The sequence below is a fragment of the Schistocerca gregaria genome, chromosome X (genome assembly GCF_023897955.1).
Source record: "Schistocerca gregaria isolate iqSchGreg1 chromosome X, iqSchGreg1.2, whole genome shotgun sequence".
Classification (NCBI taxonomy): domain Eukaryota; kingdom Metazoa; phylum Arthropoda; class Insecta; order Orthoptera; family Acrididae; genus Schistocerca; species Schistocerca gregaria.
The window spans coordinates 743,480,949-743,501,636 of NC_064931.1; the positions used below are offsets into that span (position 1 = coordinate 743,480,949).

General features: G+C 37.1%; 1 protein-coding gene across 1 annotated transcript in view; it reads left to right on the forward strand.

Moving 5' to 3' along the window:
* The window catches only part of LOC126299010 (coiled-coil domain-containing protein 175-like), a 142,236-nt gene that overhangs the window by 110,036 nt on the left and 11,512 nt on the right, over positions 1-20,688 (forward strand). Inside the window, exon 7 of the mRNA XM_049990643.1 lies at positions 14,078-14,294. Coding sequence (XP_049846600.1) covers positions 14,078-14,294 — 217 coding nt within the window. The remainder of the gene's footprint in view (positions 1-14,077; positions 14,295-20,688) is intronic.

Genomic DNA, 20,688 nt, shown 5'->3' on the forward strand with positions numbered 1-20,688 from the left:
CTAACATGTTTTTGAATAGAGCCAAATAAATACTTTAAGATTAATAGCACTACTTCTTACAAATGTTTATAATTAGTACAGGATTTATATTTGTTTATATGTCAACTATAGAATTTAAGTTACAAAACTATTACTGATTTCACCCTATAACAAAAGATACTAACTATGAATAGTCAAAATAAATTAGAAAATCAATTACATACATGAAACTAAGCACAAAATTAGATCTGGTGTTATATTCTTTAAGACTGAGGGCTAACCTTTATCTTTTATGGAAATGCATATTATAGTTACATATGCACAATTAGTCTGTGTGTGTTATATTCTTTAAGACTAAGGGCTAACCTTTATCTTTTATGGAAATGCATATTATAGTGACATATGCACAATTAGTCTGTTTGTGCATCCCATGAATTTTAAGGAGGCAGACGCCAAAACAAGAGGGAAAGTAAAAATATCTCAGCGTGCGCCGTCACACTATGATTACAATGTGATTGTTCTTTTTTTTTTTTTCAAATTGTTTGTTTCCGTTGTTAGTTCTTCAACTGCAGCACTTAATATAGTCCCAGGATTACCTCATGTGAATACAGAATATTCTCTGTGTAAAGCATAAGGAAGAGGACCAGAAAGGCTTTGCCTGTGGCCATGTGTATACAGTAAAACCTTTTCTGTGCTTCCAGGCATTAGAAACTTTTTGTTTCCACATTTATCTCAATATTAATTGTGTTTAATTTCACATACACTGCTCATTTTTTTGATAACTGAATCAAGTACTGTAGTTTTATTCAGCGACATTGGTCTGTCATTTTCAGTGCTTTGTTTACCACTTTCTTGAATGTTCCTTGCTTTGTTTTTGTGTTTTACTGCTGTCCACTTATATTTATTTGTAGGCTCAACATATTTTTAGTTTATTATTACACCTGCTTCATAATCAAAATCAGTTTTTTTTGTTCACAAATCACTTTTAACTATTTCAAGTGCTTTTGCGGCTATTTTCTGTCACTGTTTTCATATGGTCCTCCTTCAGCTTTTTAATGGAATTTGACTGATAGGAGTATTTCACAAGTTGTGGAAAAATCCCAAGTCCAAAAACACAATTTTTCAGGATACCAGACTCACGTTAGTTGTCAGAATGTGTACTGAACTGTATCTAACTATGTAACTCATGTAGTGAATATATCTGTGCCTTCTCAAACTTCATTCTAAAACATATAATTTATATTATAGTTTCTCCTTTGACTTACCTTATAAACTGTGAGCTTCAAACTGGAAAATTCCCCGATGTCTTGAAATCCACAATAGTCGATCCAATTTATAAGATGGGAGATAGAAGCACTACTGACAGTTACAGGCCCTATATCCCTCATTCCCGAAATATCTGAGTCCATAGAACTCTGCATAAAAGAGCACTTATGCAGATATTTTTCATATACTAAGCTAATCTTTTCTTTACTTTATGGCTGGCCTATCCACCACTGAAAGTGTAAAATCTCTGGTAACATATGTTCTGTAATTCTTTGAAAACCATTGTTTTTTTCTTGATCTGAGCAATCCATTTGACACTGTATCACATTATGTCCTATTATATAAATCTGAAAATTAGGGAATCAAGGATAATGAACTACCATTAATCAAATCATACCTCTTAGGCAGGAAACAAGCTATTACTCTAAATGATTGTAGATCAAATGCTCTGCCTGTTACTACAGGAGTACCACAAGGTTCTGTCCTGGGCCCTTTTGTTTACTTTTCTTTATATGTATGATCTACTCAGTTCTTTGCCCTATGGTGTATGCCCTATGATACAACTCTTGTAGTGACCAGTCCTCATATAGAAGAAGAAAAAAGAAAACGCTGAAAAAATGAAATAATACTAAATAAAAACAAAACAGGAATGAGGTTCAAACTTCCTGGCAGATTAAAACTGTATGCCAGGCTTGGACTTGAGCTCAGGAACTTTGCCTTTTGCTGACAAGTGCTCTACCAACTGAACTACCCAAGCACGATTTGCAACCCACCCTCACTGCTTCAATTCTGCCAGTACTTCACCTCCTACCTTCCAAACTTCACAGAAGCTCTTCTGCGAACCTTGCCAAACCAGCACTCCTGGAAAAAAGGGTATTGCAGAGACATGGTTTAGCCACTGGCTGGGGGGCTGTTACCAGAATGACATTTTCACTCTGCGATGGAGTGTGTGCGTATATGAAACTTCCTGGCAGATTAAAACTGTATGTCAGACCGAGACTTGAACTCGGGACCTTTGCCTTTCACAGGCAAGTGCTCTACTGACTGAGCTACCCAAGCATGACTCGTGACCCATCCTCACACCTTCAATTCTGCCATTCCCTTATCCGCTATCTTTCGAACTTCACAGAATCTCTTCTGCAGAGTGAAAATTTCAGACACCCTCCCAGGCAGCTGCTAAGCCATTTCTCCGCAATATCCTTTCTTTCAGAAGTGTTGGTTCTGCAAGGTTCACAGAAGAGCTTCTGTAAAGTTTGGAATGTAGGAGACAAGGTACTGGCAGAATTGAAGCTGTGAGTATGGTTCTTCATTCGTGCTTGAGTAGCTCAGTTGGTAGAGCACTTGCCCGCAAAAGGCAAAGATCCTGAGTTCGAGTGTCAGCCTAGCACACAGTTTTAATCTGCCAGAAAGTTTCATATCAGTGCACGCTTCGTTGCAGAATGAAAATTTCATTCTAGAATGAGATACTTATATCTCCACAAACTAGATGAAAAGGTAAATGAGCGTGAATCTGTCAGAGACTAGAAATTCACCTGGACTCGCAACTGAAATGGGATGCACAAACAGACTAATTGTGCATTAAACTATCATGTGTGATTAATTTACTTTACAGATTAAAACCCTGAGCCAGTAAGGAAGAGTTTCAATCTTCATATTATACTTTTTTCTACTCTCACTTAACTTGCAGAAATATCCTATGGGGCAGCTTTTCCGGTACAAAAACAACATTGCATATGGCAAGAAAGAGAAAACATAATTGATAACAGTTACAGGCATTGCAAACAGAGAGTCACACTAGCCACATTTTAAGGACTAAATACACGGCGAAGGAAATATGCTGCAATTGGCAGTCGGCACGCGATTCCTCATCCCATTTCAAGACAGAAGTGCATCTAGAAAAGCCTAGTCCCACTAATAGGCCTAATAGAAATGTGATTTAAAAAATGAGAATTTTGCAGTGCTGTAACTGCATGCAGCATGGCCAAGAACAGGTAACATGATGCGCTGGGCTGGAGCTGACCCATTAGCTCAGTGAGACGAGGCAGTGCCATGGGGAACAGATACACAGACTCACCAATGTTCGAGTCACATTAGTGTGAAATACCTTTATTAAAAAATTGAGACATAACATTAACTTCTTACAGATATAAATGACCACTTTGTTTTGTCTATGACACAAATAAAGCCAATAAAAGATAATAGTGGATACAGTAACATTGTCTCTATCTAGTGGGGTACAAAAAATCCAGTAGGTAGGCTACACTAGATTGCACATTATGCTACACACAAGCTTATCTTCACAGAGCTGGTACATACACATATGAGGAATGTTCACTTTTGAAAAGATGTTCAAGGCGACCACCCTGCATTTGCAAACACTTTGATACTCGCTGGATCACCCTATGCTGGACCCTACGCGATACACTTGCATCCACCATTGCCAAAGCTGCAGCATGTGAGCAATTGGGTCATGTATATTCTACATCTACATCTACATTTATACTCCGCAAGCCACCCAACAGTGTGTATGGTTCGCGGGAAGAACGATTGCTGGGAAGGCTCCGTGCGCACTCGAATCTATCTAATTTTACATTTGTGATCTCCGCGGGAGGTATAAGTAGGGGGAAGCAATATATTCGATACCTCATCCAGAAACACACCCTCTCGAAACCTGGACAGCAAGCTACACTGCAATGCAGAGCGCCTCTCTTGCAGAGTCTGCCACTTAAGTTTGCTTAACATCTCCGTAATGCTTACCAAATAACCCTGTGACGAAACGCACTGCTCTTCTTTGGATCTTCTCTATCTCCTCCGTCAACCTGACCTGGTACGGATCCCACACTGATGAGCAGTACTCAAGTATAGGTCGAAAGAGTGTTTTGTAAGCCACCTCCTTTGTTGATGGACTACATTTTCTAAGGACTCTTGCAATGAATCTCAACCTGGTACCGGCCTTACCAACTATTAATTTTATATGATCATTCCACTTCATGGGTGGAGTATTATAAACTTGTTTCTTTGAGTGTCCGTACAAATAAAAATTTACTGCATTAAGGTCCAGAGAATGTGGAGGCCAGAACATTGGACCTCCATGACCAATCCATTTCCTTGGAAATGCTTCATTTAAATAGTTGCTCACATTCATTTCAAAGTCTAGCAATGAACCACCATGCTAAAACCATAGCTGTCCTGAACACCAAGTACGGCAAAGAAACGTATGATACAGGGATGCATTCAACTTGTCTGGCAATAGGTAAAGGCCCAAAAGCACTTCCCCAATGATTTCAGCTGACAAGTCTTATGCCAAAGCTTTGCTGAAAGTTACAGTTATGGGTGCCTTGCTGGGTTGTTTCCAAGCAATAATGTCCACTGTGGAGATTGAAAATAACTTCACGAGTCAAGCTAGATTCATCAGTCTATATCAAGTTATTTATAAAATGTTTGTTATCTTCTGCTTGGTCCAAAAGCCATTAACAAAACTGTACTTGTCATATGCACTCACCTGGCAGCTGATGTTGAGTTAACAAGTAATGATATGGATGCAGTTCTTTATCGTGCAGCACTTTAACTACAAGTATCTGACATGTCTGGAACTGCCTCACATTATCATGGGTATTTTGCCAAGGTGATAGGGGTACAGTTTCAAGAATTACAGCCTCAGTTTGTGGAGTACATCTGGTTCTTGGACGACCTGTGTCCATTACTTGTGGATGAAGATTACATTTCCCAAAGGTGTTGCTCCAGACAGTGAAAAACATTCTTATCAAGATGGCACCATTGAGGGTACCATTCAGCATATGCACGAACAGCAGTAGCAGCAGCAGCTTGGTTACTGGATACACCCAGCACCATATCATATTAATGTATTCACAGTTTGTGTACTACATTGGAAATCCTCCGTACATAAACTTGAAAGGACCAGTTATGGTTGTGCACTGCACGATTAGTAGGCACATGCATGCAGTTTAATTGATCCCCGTCTGTCATGTGATGGCTAGTGTCATGTGACAAAATGATGTCCTACTTATAAATGACAAGAACTGGGGAATGGATGTTTAAAAAATAAAAAAGGAACCTGACAAGGATTCGAACCATAACTCCATGGTGGATGTGGGTGTAAGATCCCAGCAGTCTACTCATTGAGCTATGACGGCTGGTACAATATTGCTGGGTGATACACATTTATCTGTGCATTCCGATGTGCTGCACAAAGTTACAATGTTGCTAGCTCCTCATTTTCATTGATGTGTTCAAAATGCACACAATCTGATTTTGCTAGATAAACTCTTGTCATGAATGTGGATGTGGCATTTTTTCTTCACCCCATGTATTAACCATACTTTCGCTCTCTACTAAAGTCTGTCTCCTCAGCCATAGACTTTCACTTACAGGAGCTATATCTGCAATTATGGAACAAGGAACAGAAATAATATACACTTAGAACCTACAATGAAGGGCAGACAAACGAAAAATATAAAGATGGGAAAAAGTAAATATATTGTTTATTATTTCTAAAGTAATCACCATTATTGTTAATACAATTATCCCACAGTGAGGCAAGACTGTAAATGTCTTCATGGAAAAATGTATGCTGTTGCATATGGTAACGTGATTGTACCCAGGTGTATACCTCTTTGTCTGAAGCAAATAGATGGCAATGAATGTTTTTCTTCAGGGCTCCAAAAATATGGAAATCATGTGGGGAGAGATCGAGACTGCATGGAGGATGTGTAAGGGCAACACAATGAAACTTCTGCAGCATACTCAAAACAACCTTGGCAACACATCTGCCTTGATCCATGGCTTTCAGAACGTCATTTGAGAAAAGTGTGATTTGGGTTTTACATGATTGATATTTTTGGAATCCACACAGGAAATCATTCTGTGTAGAGATACCTCATTACATTTTAGCTGAGTATATATTCTGTGATACCACAAGAAATGGCTGTCAAAGGTATTGCATGGTAGTTTTTTTGTGGATCACTTCTGCTACCATGCTTTGTAGATAGGTGTGACCTGCACCTTCTTCCAACCACTAGGCACAATTGTTTTGCTTGAGGGATCTTCAGCGCATTATGGTCAAAAGAAGGACCAAATCAGTTGTTTATTTGTTACAGAATCTAATAGGGATTGCATCAGGTCCTAGAGTATTTTTCAGTTGTAATGATTTCAGCTGTTTCTTTCCACCCTGACACTAATATTTATTTCACTCGTCTTTGCAGTGGCACAAGAATTAAATTGTGGCATTACTCCTGGGTTTGAAAAACTGTATTAAGCATTTCTGCTGTTTCTTTGCTACCCTCAATTTCAGTGTCTGCCTCATCCGTGAGTGTCTGGACACTAACTTTTGTGTCACCAACAACCTTTATGTTTGGTTTGAGTTTTGTGGAAGATCTATTGATAGTAATCTTCTATGGTAATCTTTGAAGGCTCCTTTCATTGCTCTCCTGGCAACCAAATGTGTTTCATTCAGCATCATTCCATTTATAGCTCTATGCTTAGTTTTACACCTTTTATGCAGTAGTCTGTTTCTTTAGAAATTTCTTTACAGTGACTGTATACCACAGAGGAGTCTCTTCCATTAGGAACCATTCTTCTAGAATCAAGCGTATCAAATGCATTATCAATTATTCTTCTAAATGTGAGCTACAGTTTGCTACTCTCCAGGGCTAAATGTTTAGAGTTCTTTATTGAGATACAATACTGCTGCCTCTTTGTCTAGTTTACTTCACATCTAAATCTTTCTTTTTGTTTTATTTGCTCTTTGTACCTTGGTAATCATTGTTGGTACAACTGCCTCATGGTCACTGATACCATTTTCAGTGTCAAAATTCTCAGAGGTCAGATCTATTTGTTGCCTTTAGGTCTAATATGTTCCCATCATGAATGGGATTGCAAACTATCTGTTCTAGGCTGTTTTCAAAGAAGCCATTTAATAATGGTTTTGCAGGGAGTCTTGTCATTCTGACCATTAACAAACCTGTAATAATCCCAAATGATTGTTGAATGATTAAAATCTCCTCCTATTGTTACAGTATGATTGAGAAACTTGCGTACTAGTGAACTGGGGTTTTCTGTAAATTTTTTGATTACACGAGGGGGTTAGTTTAGTGGTTGACAGATGAGTCCAGTTACAATTGTATGCTCATCCTTGATACTGAGTCTTGCCCAATCAGTCTTGCTTGCAGCTTCAGATTCTACCTTGGTGTATTTGAGTTTCTTTTCTACTGAGACAAATTCACCACCTCCATTCCCATTAGCCTACCTATTGATATACACTTTGACTTTCCCCATAAATTTCACTACTTTCAATTTCAGCTTTTAAACAACTTTCTATACCTAGTATTATGCGAGTTTCATTACTTTTTAGGAGCTGTTCAAAATCTGACACCATTGCAAATGCTTTGGCAGTTAACCTCTAGGATTTTAACTCTCTCACCTGTGGGGATATTTCTTCAGGTCTTACCCCGATACCTCTGGGTCTCCTACAGCTATTGTTATCTGGACTGGATGGTGAGTCACCTAATCTAAAAAGAACTCTGATGTGCACTCCACACACAGCAGCTATCTGGGTAGCAGCCTCTGGCATGTAGTGCACACCTGACCCATTTAGGAGGATCCTGCAGTTCTCAACTCTATGGTGCATGTCTAGGAAGTCTTAGCCTAGCTTGTGACAGCACCTTCATTGTCTCTGGATCAAGTCTCTCACTGGGCTCAGAAACAGGGGTCCACAATCATTTCTGGGGACAATGCTGCAGATTGTGAGCCTCATTGAAACTCCATGATAGTGTGTATCTGCTGGTGCGTTTCTGGACTTTCTGAAACTTGCTCAGACAGTGTCAGTATATAAAAATGGTGACCCACACATCATAGCAAGCTTCAGACCAATTTTAATAATGCCATGGATGCTGCAATTAAAGGCCTAAACTCTAATTGCTTTGAAATTAATGAAATCTTCTCACAAGGGTATGGTCCAATTTGACATGTCGAAACCTGTCCTGAAATATTTTGTACAGTAAGAATACACCCAAAGAAACACGATGTCAAAATTTTAGTTGCTAAGACACACTGCAAGGATCAAAAAAGGAGAGTTTGAAAATTGTCAACTTTGTAGCTTGCCGGATGACTGGAGACATATGTAGCCCTGCCGAAGCTGTAAAAGTCAGCGCACACACAGCACAGCAGTTACATTTCCTTGGTTGACAGCACATCCGTAAACTGATAACACAACACAATGTGATTGTAATTTGTAAAGTGAATATCTGTTTCCAGACACAATTGTTTGCAGTTACTAGTCACTCGAATTTGCTGCTCATTTAATGTCCATAATAATTATCAGTGGGTGTTGACAGCATCTGTGTTTGTGCAGGTTCACAGTAATTTGGAATCCAATCAATGTTTTCAACCTTGCAAAAATGAAATGTGAAGAAGGCAGTGTGCAATTGAAGTCACCTATTTTTCCTGCACACCTACATATGTGCTATTTATTAACTAATTTCTTGGACATTCATTCAGATGATGTCAACATTTTATTAGAAATTGTGGAAATAAGAATTTGAGAAGAAACAGGAAATAATTCAGATGATTCCATGAATTTTAGTTCAAATAATGATTATTGTGCTAGTCCATAACAAAAATAGATGACCTACCAGATCAGAAAAAAACCTGTACAGTAATAACTGAAAGAAAAACAATTTAAAAAATTTAAAACTCAACCAACTTTGACGCCATATGTAACCATTGTGCACAGGGACTGTATATTATTATAATGAAGAGTTGGAATACAGCAGTCAGTTGCAGTCCCATTGTTTTTTTTATTGTTCTTCCATATTGAGAGTTCAGCTATAAATAGCCATCTTGAGTGCATTTGAGTGAGTATATAATCTAACAAATGCTCAGCAGTACACGCCAACATATGACTTTATTGTTGTACAGGCAGGAAGAAACTCCCATGTGTATAGCAATAAAGTCATATGGTGACATGCAGGAGGGAACTCCTACCTCTACACCAATGAAGTCGAATGGTGACATGTACTGCTGGGAGCTTGTTGTATTATGTACTCACTCAAATGCACTGCAAATGACTTTTTAAGCTGAAATCTGGACATGCAAGAATAATAAAGAAACCAATGGAATTGCAACTGGTTGCTGTATTCCAATCATTCATTATAGATTTAGAACTAGTGTACTGTTACAAATGGAAATCTAAAAGATTAGATAATCTGAATCTCAAGTGAGATGAACGTTTCTGATTTCCAGGTTTCTTTGACCTGGTTAAACACATTCAGAAAATTATAGGAAAATGAATTTGCTGGAGGAGATGTCATTTATAGGTAATACCAAAGAGAAATTTGTAGCTGACATGAAAATGAAACTTCTTGTTTGCCCCTAAAATGTTGTGTAGAAAGACAATCATCAGATTTTGTGCAAACTGCACTTTGTCATTTCAAGCGAAAAAAGTCACTTGAGCAGTTAGTGAATGCTATGACACATTCATATACAACACCGTCAGTGACAAGTATCAGTGGATTACTGTTTCCACAACTTTATATTTATCTTCAGGAACATCAAGGCAAATTTGGACAAAAATTTAAGAAAGCAACTGTTTATCTTACTCCATTCCAGATCTGTATAAATAAAACTAATAATTTTTGTGAAGTGCCTGAGTGACACTTCATATTTTTGTGATGATTACATGGAATAAACAAGGAACTGTTTCATTTTTAGTAAAATATACATTATTCAAAAATTATCATAAGACCTGTGCTGCAGAAATTGTTATAAAATACTTGATGTCAACAAATTAAACTCCCAAATAAAAAGTTCTCAGGTTTTGGCCAATCATTTCTTGGTCACTATCAAGTGATATAACTCAGTCATCGTAATTGACAATGGCGAAGGAGTGCTTAACCAAAAGCTCCTGTTATGTTAACCATTTCACGCGACTGGAAACATGAGAACTTTTTATTCAGTGTAACTGCTGCAAGACTACATCCTCACAATTAAAGTCCTGATTGATGTAAGTCATGTATAATGTAACATCATACACTTCCTTGATTTTCTTTCCTCTGTTAGTCACTTGGTTAACAAATACATTTGCAACAGTTTAGCTTTTGATATGAGCTGCAAGTTATTCCAAAACACAATTATTTGAGACATGTTCTGTATGGTTTAAGTGATTAAAATCCAATTGTGTGTACTTTGGGCTTTGTGCTATCTGATGCTGTGTTCTCATGTTATGGCTGGGTCTGCCTATTCTCATATCACACTCTAGGCAGGAAGGGCTGTACAAACTGCTGTTATAAGAGGTTCTTCTTGTGACAAAAGTTAGTCATTTTTACATATTTTTAAAAACTTCTTGTATTGCGCTTTTGCAGCTAAAATTTTGGAAAGTGCATTTCTTTCAGTGTATTCTTCCTGTGTGACACATTTCAGGGTAGGTTTCAACATGTCAAATTGGACGATTCTCTTGACAGATGCCCAGCATGATTTCTGGGAAGGCAAATCTACAACAGCAGCAGCAGCTCCAGGTCTGGTCAATAGGATAAAGCACAGTTTTTAAGAAAAAGAATCTTTAGTGCTGACATTTTGTGATCTTACTAAGGTGTTCAACTGCAATCCTCATAAGGTCCTTATAAATAAGCTCAGTCAGCTTGGAATTCTAGGCACTGTTCTGGCAACCCTCAAATCTTATCTGGAAGAGTAGATACTTTGTTTGATATGACAAAGGAATGGTTTGTTACAAACAAATGAAAATCAGTGAAAAAAAAAATGTAAAAAAATTTTATGTGGCTTCAGTGAAAAAGGATATCTAAATCATGTAGGGGCTGTGAAACTTCTGGGGTTCATTTTGGACAGCAAACTTGCTTGTCAAGAATACACTGCACATGTGTGTGACAAACTGTCAAGAGTCATATACCTCCTGAGAAAAGTGAAACATGATAACTGATCAGTATTGGCTAATAGTGTATTATTCATTGTTTCACAACCATATGAGCTATGGCCTGTGACTATTATGTCACTCTACATGCTGCAAGAAAGTGCTAATACTCCAAAACAGGCAATAAGGATCGTAACATTGAGTAAGCACTACAGGCCATTATTTAGAAAATTGCGAATAATGTCTGTTTACGGTCTTTGTGTGCTTTTGTGCCTCCTTCATGTTAGGAAAATCTGTGTCCCTTCAGCAAGAGGGGTGAGATGTGTGATCACAACACCCACAACAAAGAAAATGTAACTGTACCAACCTGTTGACTGTCCAAAACAAGAGACAACTTTCCGACAATTGCCCTGAGTCTGTTCAGATCATTATCCATCAAAGTGCGGTTCCGGCCATGAGAGAGGTTAAAAAAAAAAAAAAATTGACAGACTGAAAACTATATCTGTTATATTCTGTCCAGGAGTTGTTTTACTGTGAAGAAAGCGAATGGCTTTACTGAACTTTCCCCAAAACTAGTAAATCTGTCAGAGCACTAAAATGTCAATGGTAGATGTTATGTATCCAGTAAAATACTTAATCTGTTCAAAGTTTTTGTAATGTTACATATTCTATTTATTGTAATGTATCACTCTTGTAATGTTTGATGCAGTCTATCCAGCCATGACTGGATAACTATACAGAATTGGTAATAAATAATAAAAGGAAGTATTCATAACTAGCAAGGCTGGTATTCTCAACATTCTCTGCCTGATGCTGGAATGATAGAAGTATGAACTTGGAGCCCAAATGACAGGCATTGTTTCTCCCACATGCACCACAGTCAGCAGTTGGTTGCATCCTGTTCCCTCAGTGGCTGCTGGAACAGCCTCTTCTTCATGTTGGATCATGCCCTCAGGCATACACAATGAGTGCACATGATAGAAGTATGAACTTGGAGCCCAAATGACAGGCATTGTTTCTCCCACATGCACCACAGTCAGCAGTTGGTTGCATCCTGTTCCCTCAGTGGCTGCTGGAACAGCCTCTTCTTCATGTTGGATCATGCCCTCAGGCATACACAATGAGTGCACATGATGTTCCTTCCCATTCCTTGCTGCCATTACTGTAAGAAGTACCAAAATTCATTACACATTTTAACTGTTGATAGTTAATAGATCTCTTCATTTTTGTGCTTGTCTCCCCTTGACAATGCCGGGATGGTTCCTTTGAAAGGGCACGGTCAATTTCCTTCCCTAACCTTGCGCTCCGTCTCTAATGACCTCGATGTCGAAGGGACATTAAACAACACTAACCTAACTTAATCCCCTTGATATGAGAGACAGAATATTTCCCAACAGGGGAAGAAAGTCTCAGTTTCAATGGAGGTAGCACCTCTGACATGTTAATTAGGGGTATGAGTGCAACATCCTGAGCTCTGCCTGGTCCCTTTCTCTCCTGTACAGGGTGTCTAGACCTAACATTGACATGCCATTCACTGTAAAGTGGACAAGTAGTGATAGATCTTGTATTTCCTGCAGAAGAGAGAGTATCCACAGGAGAGAGTAATAATTGAGGTACCTTTAGTATCTCAGTTACACGCCTCTTGGTACCCCTCCCAGCACACCCATTTGCAGAATATTACGGATTTGCTTTTAATTTGTGGTCATGATGTGCTACATGTATTACTAGTAGCCCTTTAGAACTGAAGCAGTTAACAGCCAAAACCTTTTATGACAAACTTGATATAAAATTTACTGTTTCTTTGTAATGTTTTTGAGATTATGATCACTAATAAATTTGACAGTAATATTACATTCTCAAAAATGAACTTTTTCTTTCATGTCATTATGCAGTGGAATTAGGGAACAATTGTTTTTTTTATTGAGGGTACCATTGTCATGTAAAAATCACAAATTAATTTTACAGTTGCTGGCAATGTTAAAAGTTACACAATATGTCTTGTTATGTATTGGTATTCACACAGTCAATTATTTTGTAGTATATATTCAAAAGTAAAAACGCTAGAGATAGTACACTAGGTAAGTGTTGACATGATGCTGGTTTTGTTAAAGTGTCTTTCAAGACATTGAACAAAAATGAATAAGAGTGGTCACAGAATGTCCTCCTTAAATCAAGATAAACAGACTAGGGCATGAGTATGGCTATTCTCAAACATGAGAATGCTATTGCTCCTCATTACGTCACAGCTTGAATGTTAGTGCGGCATCATAAATTATGGTGAAACTGGAAGGACTGTAAGCATTTAAATATCAGAGCATATGACTAAGATACCATATGAGTTGTGGGCAGCCCATAAAGTTTTAAGTGGGCTGCATGCTTGCCAGGACACTAGAGATGCAGCAGGGGTAAATTGTGGATGCTAATGAGGTTATGAATAGCCAATATAATATGAACACAGAGGAAGGTAACAAGAAAACACTTCGATTGTCACTTTGCCTGCTTCAATGACTGCCTACAGGAAAATACTGCTACTGTACTTCCAGTTCACTGTCGAGTGTGCCAATCATTGGTATTTGTGTAATAGAAGTCATAGGCTTCCAGATAACCAATCTCTCAGTTCTCAATGAAATCATGGAACATTTCCAGTCATTACAAATGCCAACTAAATTGTTCACAATAATTATAGAAACTAGGGAACCAGCAGTCTAGACTCTGATAAAAATACCACTTTGAAATAATCAAAGCACAATTTATTTCATCTTCTCTTAATGCAAAACACTGCACCAAAAAGGAGATTATTCAGATCATTTCATTACTCACTACAGTGATCACACTGCAACTGATATGCTGGAAAAATGACGTGATTCTCTTTTGGAATTTAATTGTTGTTTCATAATATTATGTACTTCCACAAATGGCATGTCACTATTTTTTTTCTTTCTTTCCTTTTAGGGTAGGTGCAGCTGATAGTACATTCTGCAACCTTAGCCAACAGTTGGTGTCTACTTACAAAAATGTGTATGGAAAGAAAATGGATTGGTTAGAGGAGGAGGAAAGTCTACTTCAAACGGTCAACAGACTGTATTCAATAAGCCAGAGTGAAGCAGTTGAAGAAGCAGAGAACACAAAGCTCAAGAATTCACAAAGAGACCAAGAGCAAAATGCAAAGGTAACAGAGCATCAAAACGTAGTGTAACCAGCACATAAAGCATTGCAAGCAGTTTCCATTTTTTTCTGCTAACAGAAACCACTTCAGCCTATCATAATTTATGCAGTAGAAAATGTGTCTTAATTTGTGCACCATTATGAAAAGTGTTTTTTGATAATACACAACTAATGCAGCCCCAAGTAACATCCTGTTGATGCTAAATCGTGTGTTGAAAACTCTAGATAACTATTTCCAATGGATTTTAATTTTCTGAAATTAATTCAGAAGTGTGAAAAAGTGGAGTTTATAGTGGTACTTGCCTATGAGGAAGTGTAAACATTATTGAACTAGTCTAATTTGAAGCACTGCTTCATAGCCTACAAAATTATGAGATGAATTCTTGACATGCTTGTTGTTTACTTATTTGGTGGTGCTTGGGTTTTGGGGTCACAGGTTGTGGTCTAAGGCATGATTTTCTCCCTAAAATATCAACTCTTACAATATTAGACAAAACACTAGACAGAAATTTATGTATAAGATGACTATCTAAGACCCTTAAAACTATAAGCCACCAATAAAATAATGATAATAACAATAATAATATTAATATTAATAATAATAATAAAGGGAAAAGAAAATAAAGGGAAAAGAATAGGCCTCCAGTATGTTCTGCCAGTCGTAAAAGACGATTAAAAGAACAAACCACTAATAGGGCTAGCCCCCCCTTTTAGTGTGATTAGTTGTTTCAGGACAGAATTAATGAAGCCTCCGACAAGTGCTGTCATGGTCGGGGACAACGCTTGAACCCTATGCCTGTCCGCAATGGTAACGACACTGCTAGCCAACTGGAAAATGATTCAAATCCAAATAGAGGTGTTTTGCAGGATATGCTTCCTGCAACCACTCTAGAAGGAAAACAAAGACAGAGGGTGAGATGGTCAGATGAAGTTAACCGATGCCTCATGTTCTGTTATTACCAAGCAACAAACTTAGGAACCAACACAACTGGGTACAGATCACAAGTATACACAACATTTATTATCAGATACCCAGAATTAAAATTTTTAACAGAACAACGACTAGCTGATCAGATCTGTGTAATAATCAAAAATAACAGGATACCCCAGTCTGAATTAGAAAACATCTAACAACAAGTACAACAAATACTGGAACAAAATAATGTGCAATCAGAAGAAGAAGAAAATACAGTAATGGACTCAAACATCCCAGAACAAACAAACAAAGAACAACACACATCAATTAAACAATCAGAGGAAAACGAAATCTTAAGACAGCCACCAGAACAAGCACAAATAGAACACGAAGTGACACACATGTTAGATATAGAAGAAAAATTTCAGCTGACATATATAGAATACAAAGATACCATTCTTGCATAGACCACCAAATAACCCACAAGTCAAAACAATAACAACAACAGCTATCAACACAATCATACACAACAAAATAAATGAAAATACAAGTATGGAAGAGTTATAACTACTGGTTTATATAGGAGCACTCACTACACTAAATGTATACACTAGGCAGATATCAGAACCAACCAACACACAGAAGAAACCCACAAAACCAGCATGGCAACACAGGCTACAGATCAGAATAGAAAAACAGAAAAGACATCGGGCAGCTAATACAATTTATAAGAGATGAAATATCAGACAAGAAATGAAAATGGTTAGGTGAAATCTCACAACAAGAAGTGACAGAGCAATTAGATGAAAAGAAACAGAAATTACAAGCATTCAACAGACGACTTAGAAGATACAAAAAAAAGTTAAAATAGAAGGAAACAAAATCAAACATTCAACACAAACCACAAGAAATTTTACCAGACAATAGATAACACACACATTAAAATAGACAATCCACCAAACATAACAGACATGGAACACTTCTGGAGCAACATATGGTTAAACCCGGTACAACATAATAGATATGCATGGTGGATACAAGCAGTAACAGACACATACAAGATGATACCACAAATGTCTGAAGCGGTAATTTTGCAACATTTCTGGCTAAAAAAATTCACCTCAACACATTCACATCTAACTAAATTATTTAACAGTTACATTGCAGACCCATACACAGACCCTGATACACTTACACAAGGAATAATTTATCTGAAACTTAAAGATCAAGCAGACACAGCAAACCCAGCTAAATATCTCCCCATAACATGCCTACCAACAATATACAAAATATTAACTTCAGCCATTACACAGAAATTAATGACGCATACAACACAGAACAAAATTATAAATGCAGAACCAAAAGGCTGTTGCAAAGGATCACGAGGATGTAAAGAGCAACTGATAATAGATGCAGAGGTGACATATCAAGCTAAAGCTAAACAAAGGTCGCTACACTACGCATACATTGATTACCGAAAAGCTTTTGATAGTGTACCCCACTCATGGTTACTACAAATATTGGAAATATACAAAGTAGATCCTAAATTGATACAATTCCTAAACATAGTAATGAAAAATTGGAAGACCACACTTAATATCCAAACAAATTCAAATAATATCACATCACAGCGAATACAGATTAAGTGTGGAATATACCAAGGAGACTCATTAAGTCCTTTCTGGTTCTGCCTTGCTCTGAACCCATTATCCAACAAACTAAATAATAAAAATTATGGATATAATATTACTGGAACATGCCAACACAAAATCACACATTTGCTATACATGGATGATCTAAAACTACTGGCAGCAACAAATCAGCATCTCAACCAATTACTAAAGATAACAGAAGTATTCAGCAATGATATAAATATGGCTTTTGGAACAGACAAATGTAAGAAAAATAGCATAGTCAAGGGAAAACACACTAAACAAGAAGATTACATATTGGATAACCACAGCGACTGCATAGAAGCGATGGAAAAAACAGATGCCTATAAATATATAGGATACAGACAAAAAATAGGAATAGATAATACAAATATTAAAGAAGAACTAAATGAAAAATATAGACAAAGACTAACAAAAATACTGAAAACAGAATTGACAGCAAGAAACAAGACAAAAGCTATAAATACTTATGCTATACTAATATTGACCTACTCATTTGGAGTAGTGAAATGGAGTAACACAGACCTAGAAGCACTCAATACACGTACACGATCACAATGCCACAAATATAGAATACATCACATACATTCAGCAACAGAAAGATTCACATTAAGCAGAAAGGAAGGAGGAAGGGGATTTATCGACATAAAAAACCTACATTATGGACAGGTAGACAATTTAAGAAAATTCTTTATAGAACGAGCAGAAACTAGCAAAATACACAAAGCAATCACTCATATAAATACATCAGCTACACCATTGCAATTTCATAACCACCTTTACAACCCTTTAGATCACATAACATCAACTGATAAGAAGAAAGTAAATTGGAAAAAGAAAACACTATTGTGAAAGCACATGTATCATCTAACACAGCCACACATAGATCAAGACGCATCCAACACATGGCTAAGAAAAGGCAATATATACAATGAGTGAGAAGTGTTCATGATTGCAATACAGGATCAAACAATAAACACCAGATATTACAGCAAGCATATTATTAAAGATCCCAATACCACAACAGATAAATGCAGATTTGCAAACAAGAAATAGAAACAGTAGATCACATAACAAGCAGATGTACAATACTAGCAAATTCAGAATACCCCATAAGACATGACAATGTAGCAAAAATAATACATCAATGACATGCCTTGCTAAACTAATAAAACAACACGTTCCCACATACAAGTATGCACCACAAAATGTACTGGAGAATGATGAATAAAAATTATACTGGAACAGAACCATTATAACAGATAAAACAACTACCACATAACACACCTGACATCATACTCACCAATAAAAAGAAGAAATTAACACAACTAATCAAAATATCCATACCCAATACAACAGATATACAGAACAAAAACAGGAGAAAACTACATCCAACTGGCTGAGGAAGTCAAGGATATGTGGCACCAGGATAAAGTTGACATTATACCAATTATACTATCAACTACAGGAGTCATACCACACAATATCCACCAGTACATCAATGCAATACAGCTACATCCAAACGTATATATACCACTACAGAAATCTGTAATTATTGATACATATTCAATTATCCGAAAGTTCCTAAGTCCAATGAAAGATACACCGTACAGTTCAAAGGAAGTCACACTTGATCAAGATCCGCAACATTTTCCAATTTTAACCAGACATAATGTCTGAGAAAGAAAAGAAATAATAATAATAATGGTGGTGGTGGTGGTGAATATGACAGAGTGAAGTTTCATAACATTTAAACAAAGGTTTAAGATTGGTTTAACATTGGTCTTAATTTTGCACCTTGTCTGCCGCAGAGTGGTTTATATTATTTGCATTTGATTTTCTTGGTAGGACTTCATCTGGTCATGAATGAACACCCCGATACCTTTATATTCCAATTTAGAACGCAATAGACTGTGAGCTATAAAAGTGAGAGCCTTTTTCAGATTATGAAGAAATAGTTTGTGATGTGTTCCAGAAACAATGGAACTATTAACTAAATTATTCTGTTTCTGTGCTTTTAAAGAATCTGATATAAGTGATTTTTGCTTTTTGGTTTTTGAGAACTGACACTGCAGAGATATTGGTCTCTAATATTTTATGCCAGTCTTGGCACCTTAGAAACTTTATGTTTGCCTTTATCAATTTCTCTGAAAGTATGCCCCTTAATAATTGGTGAATTTCAAAGTTCAGTAAGGAGCTTGATCAATTCTGTTGCATATTTTTAATGTCTAATCAGGAACATTGTCCTCAACAGCAAGATTGCACAGTGACACACTTTTAGTCATCAAGTAACTAAGATCTGATATGCAAAAATGTATGAGTAGTACACTTTTAATATCTGATTCATGTACTGCATTGAACAACAGCAAAGTAACGGTCTCATGTCAAGTTATGATACATCTCAATACCAAATACCTGGAGAAGCGATAAGAATTAGGTAGCGACAGCAGAATTAAAAATATTAAATAGCAGGCTGGAGAAAAATACTGGCTTTATATTCACATTCAATATCTTAAAATTAACAGAGTACATAGTGGTCAGATTTATTCATCTAAAAGTCACTCCATATGTACTGAATATGATACACTGTCCTAGATACCAGCAGTTTGGATAAACCACCATATATTGTACATTTCAACCTATTTGGGGGAGAGGGGGTTCAACTATACACACCATATTCTGTACCATCTCTGATAAGCCTGTCACTCATAGCAAAGAGTGTTCAGTCTTTATTGAGCTAAAGAAGATTCAAGAGATAAAAGTTACCCAGTGCATACCAATCATTGACAACAGTTATTTGGCAACCAACTCCAAACAATGACAAAGGTAAATATGCACTTGCAAAATCAGCTGCAGAACTGGATCCTTTAATAAAGAAACAAGTAAGCCTACATCAGAAAAAGCCATAAGTAACATGATTTAGATTGCTACACTGTCTCGGGAAACATAAACATGGGAAAATACAAAGTCTCTCTAAAAGTACATTTGTACCATAACCCCCAAAAGTAAAACACTTAGATCACTGAGCAAAACTGCACAGATACCATGTTCAAAGGTATCATTGGTCATAACTGAATCAGAAGAAGACTAATTAATGGACAAAATTGTGTTTGAAATATGCTCAAGGGATTCAACAAGGACCTCTACCTACCAACCTGCTGACTAATACAATGTCCATATTTCCACAAAAAGGCTATAAGGGAGGAGGGAATGCAGAGAATAATTCAAACTGTTATTAGTAAAGTGGCTCCCACCCTATGGTAATGGATCATAAAGAGTTTCAAGATACAAATGGAGGAGTTAAAACTACTAATACATGGTACATATCTGTCTTTGTGTCTACAAGAGATATGTTTTAAGGAGTTTGACTCCCCTGTGCTATGTGGTAATAACCTCCACAGAAAGAGTATCATCAGTGGAGAGAGAACTAAAAATTTCATAGATGATGTGTACCACTCCTAAGTTCCATCCCTAACCACAAATTTACAAGCAATTGCTGTATCAATGGATGTGTATCATAGGATCACTATATGCTCCCTCCATCTGTCCCTCAAGAACCAATAGTCTCTCTCTCTCTCTCTCTCTCTCTCTCTCTCTCTCTCTCTCTCTCTCTCTCTCTCTCTGTCACACACACACACACACACACACACACACACACACACACACTCACACTCACACACTTTTACACCTGCACATGTAGTTGCTGTGGACTTTCAGTTGTCTAGCACACAAGAAGAGGGATGCATGTACACACATTCCTGTTTCTCAAGACATGCAATGCCTCCAAATTTTTTATGTGAAAACTCTTA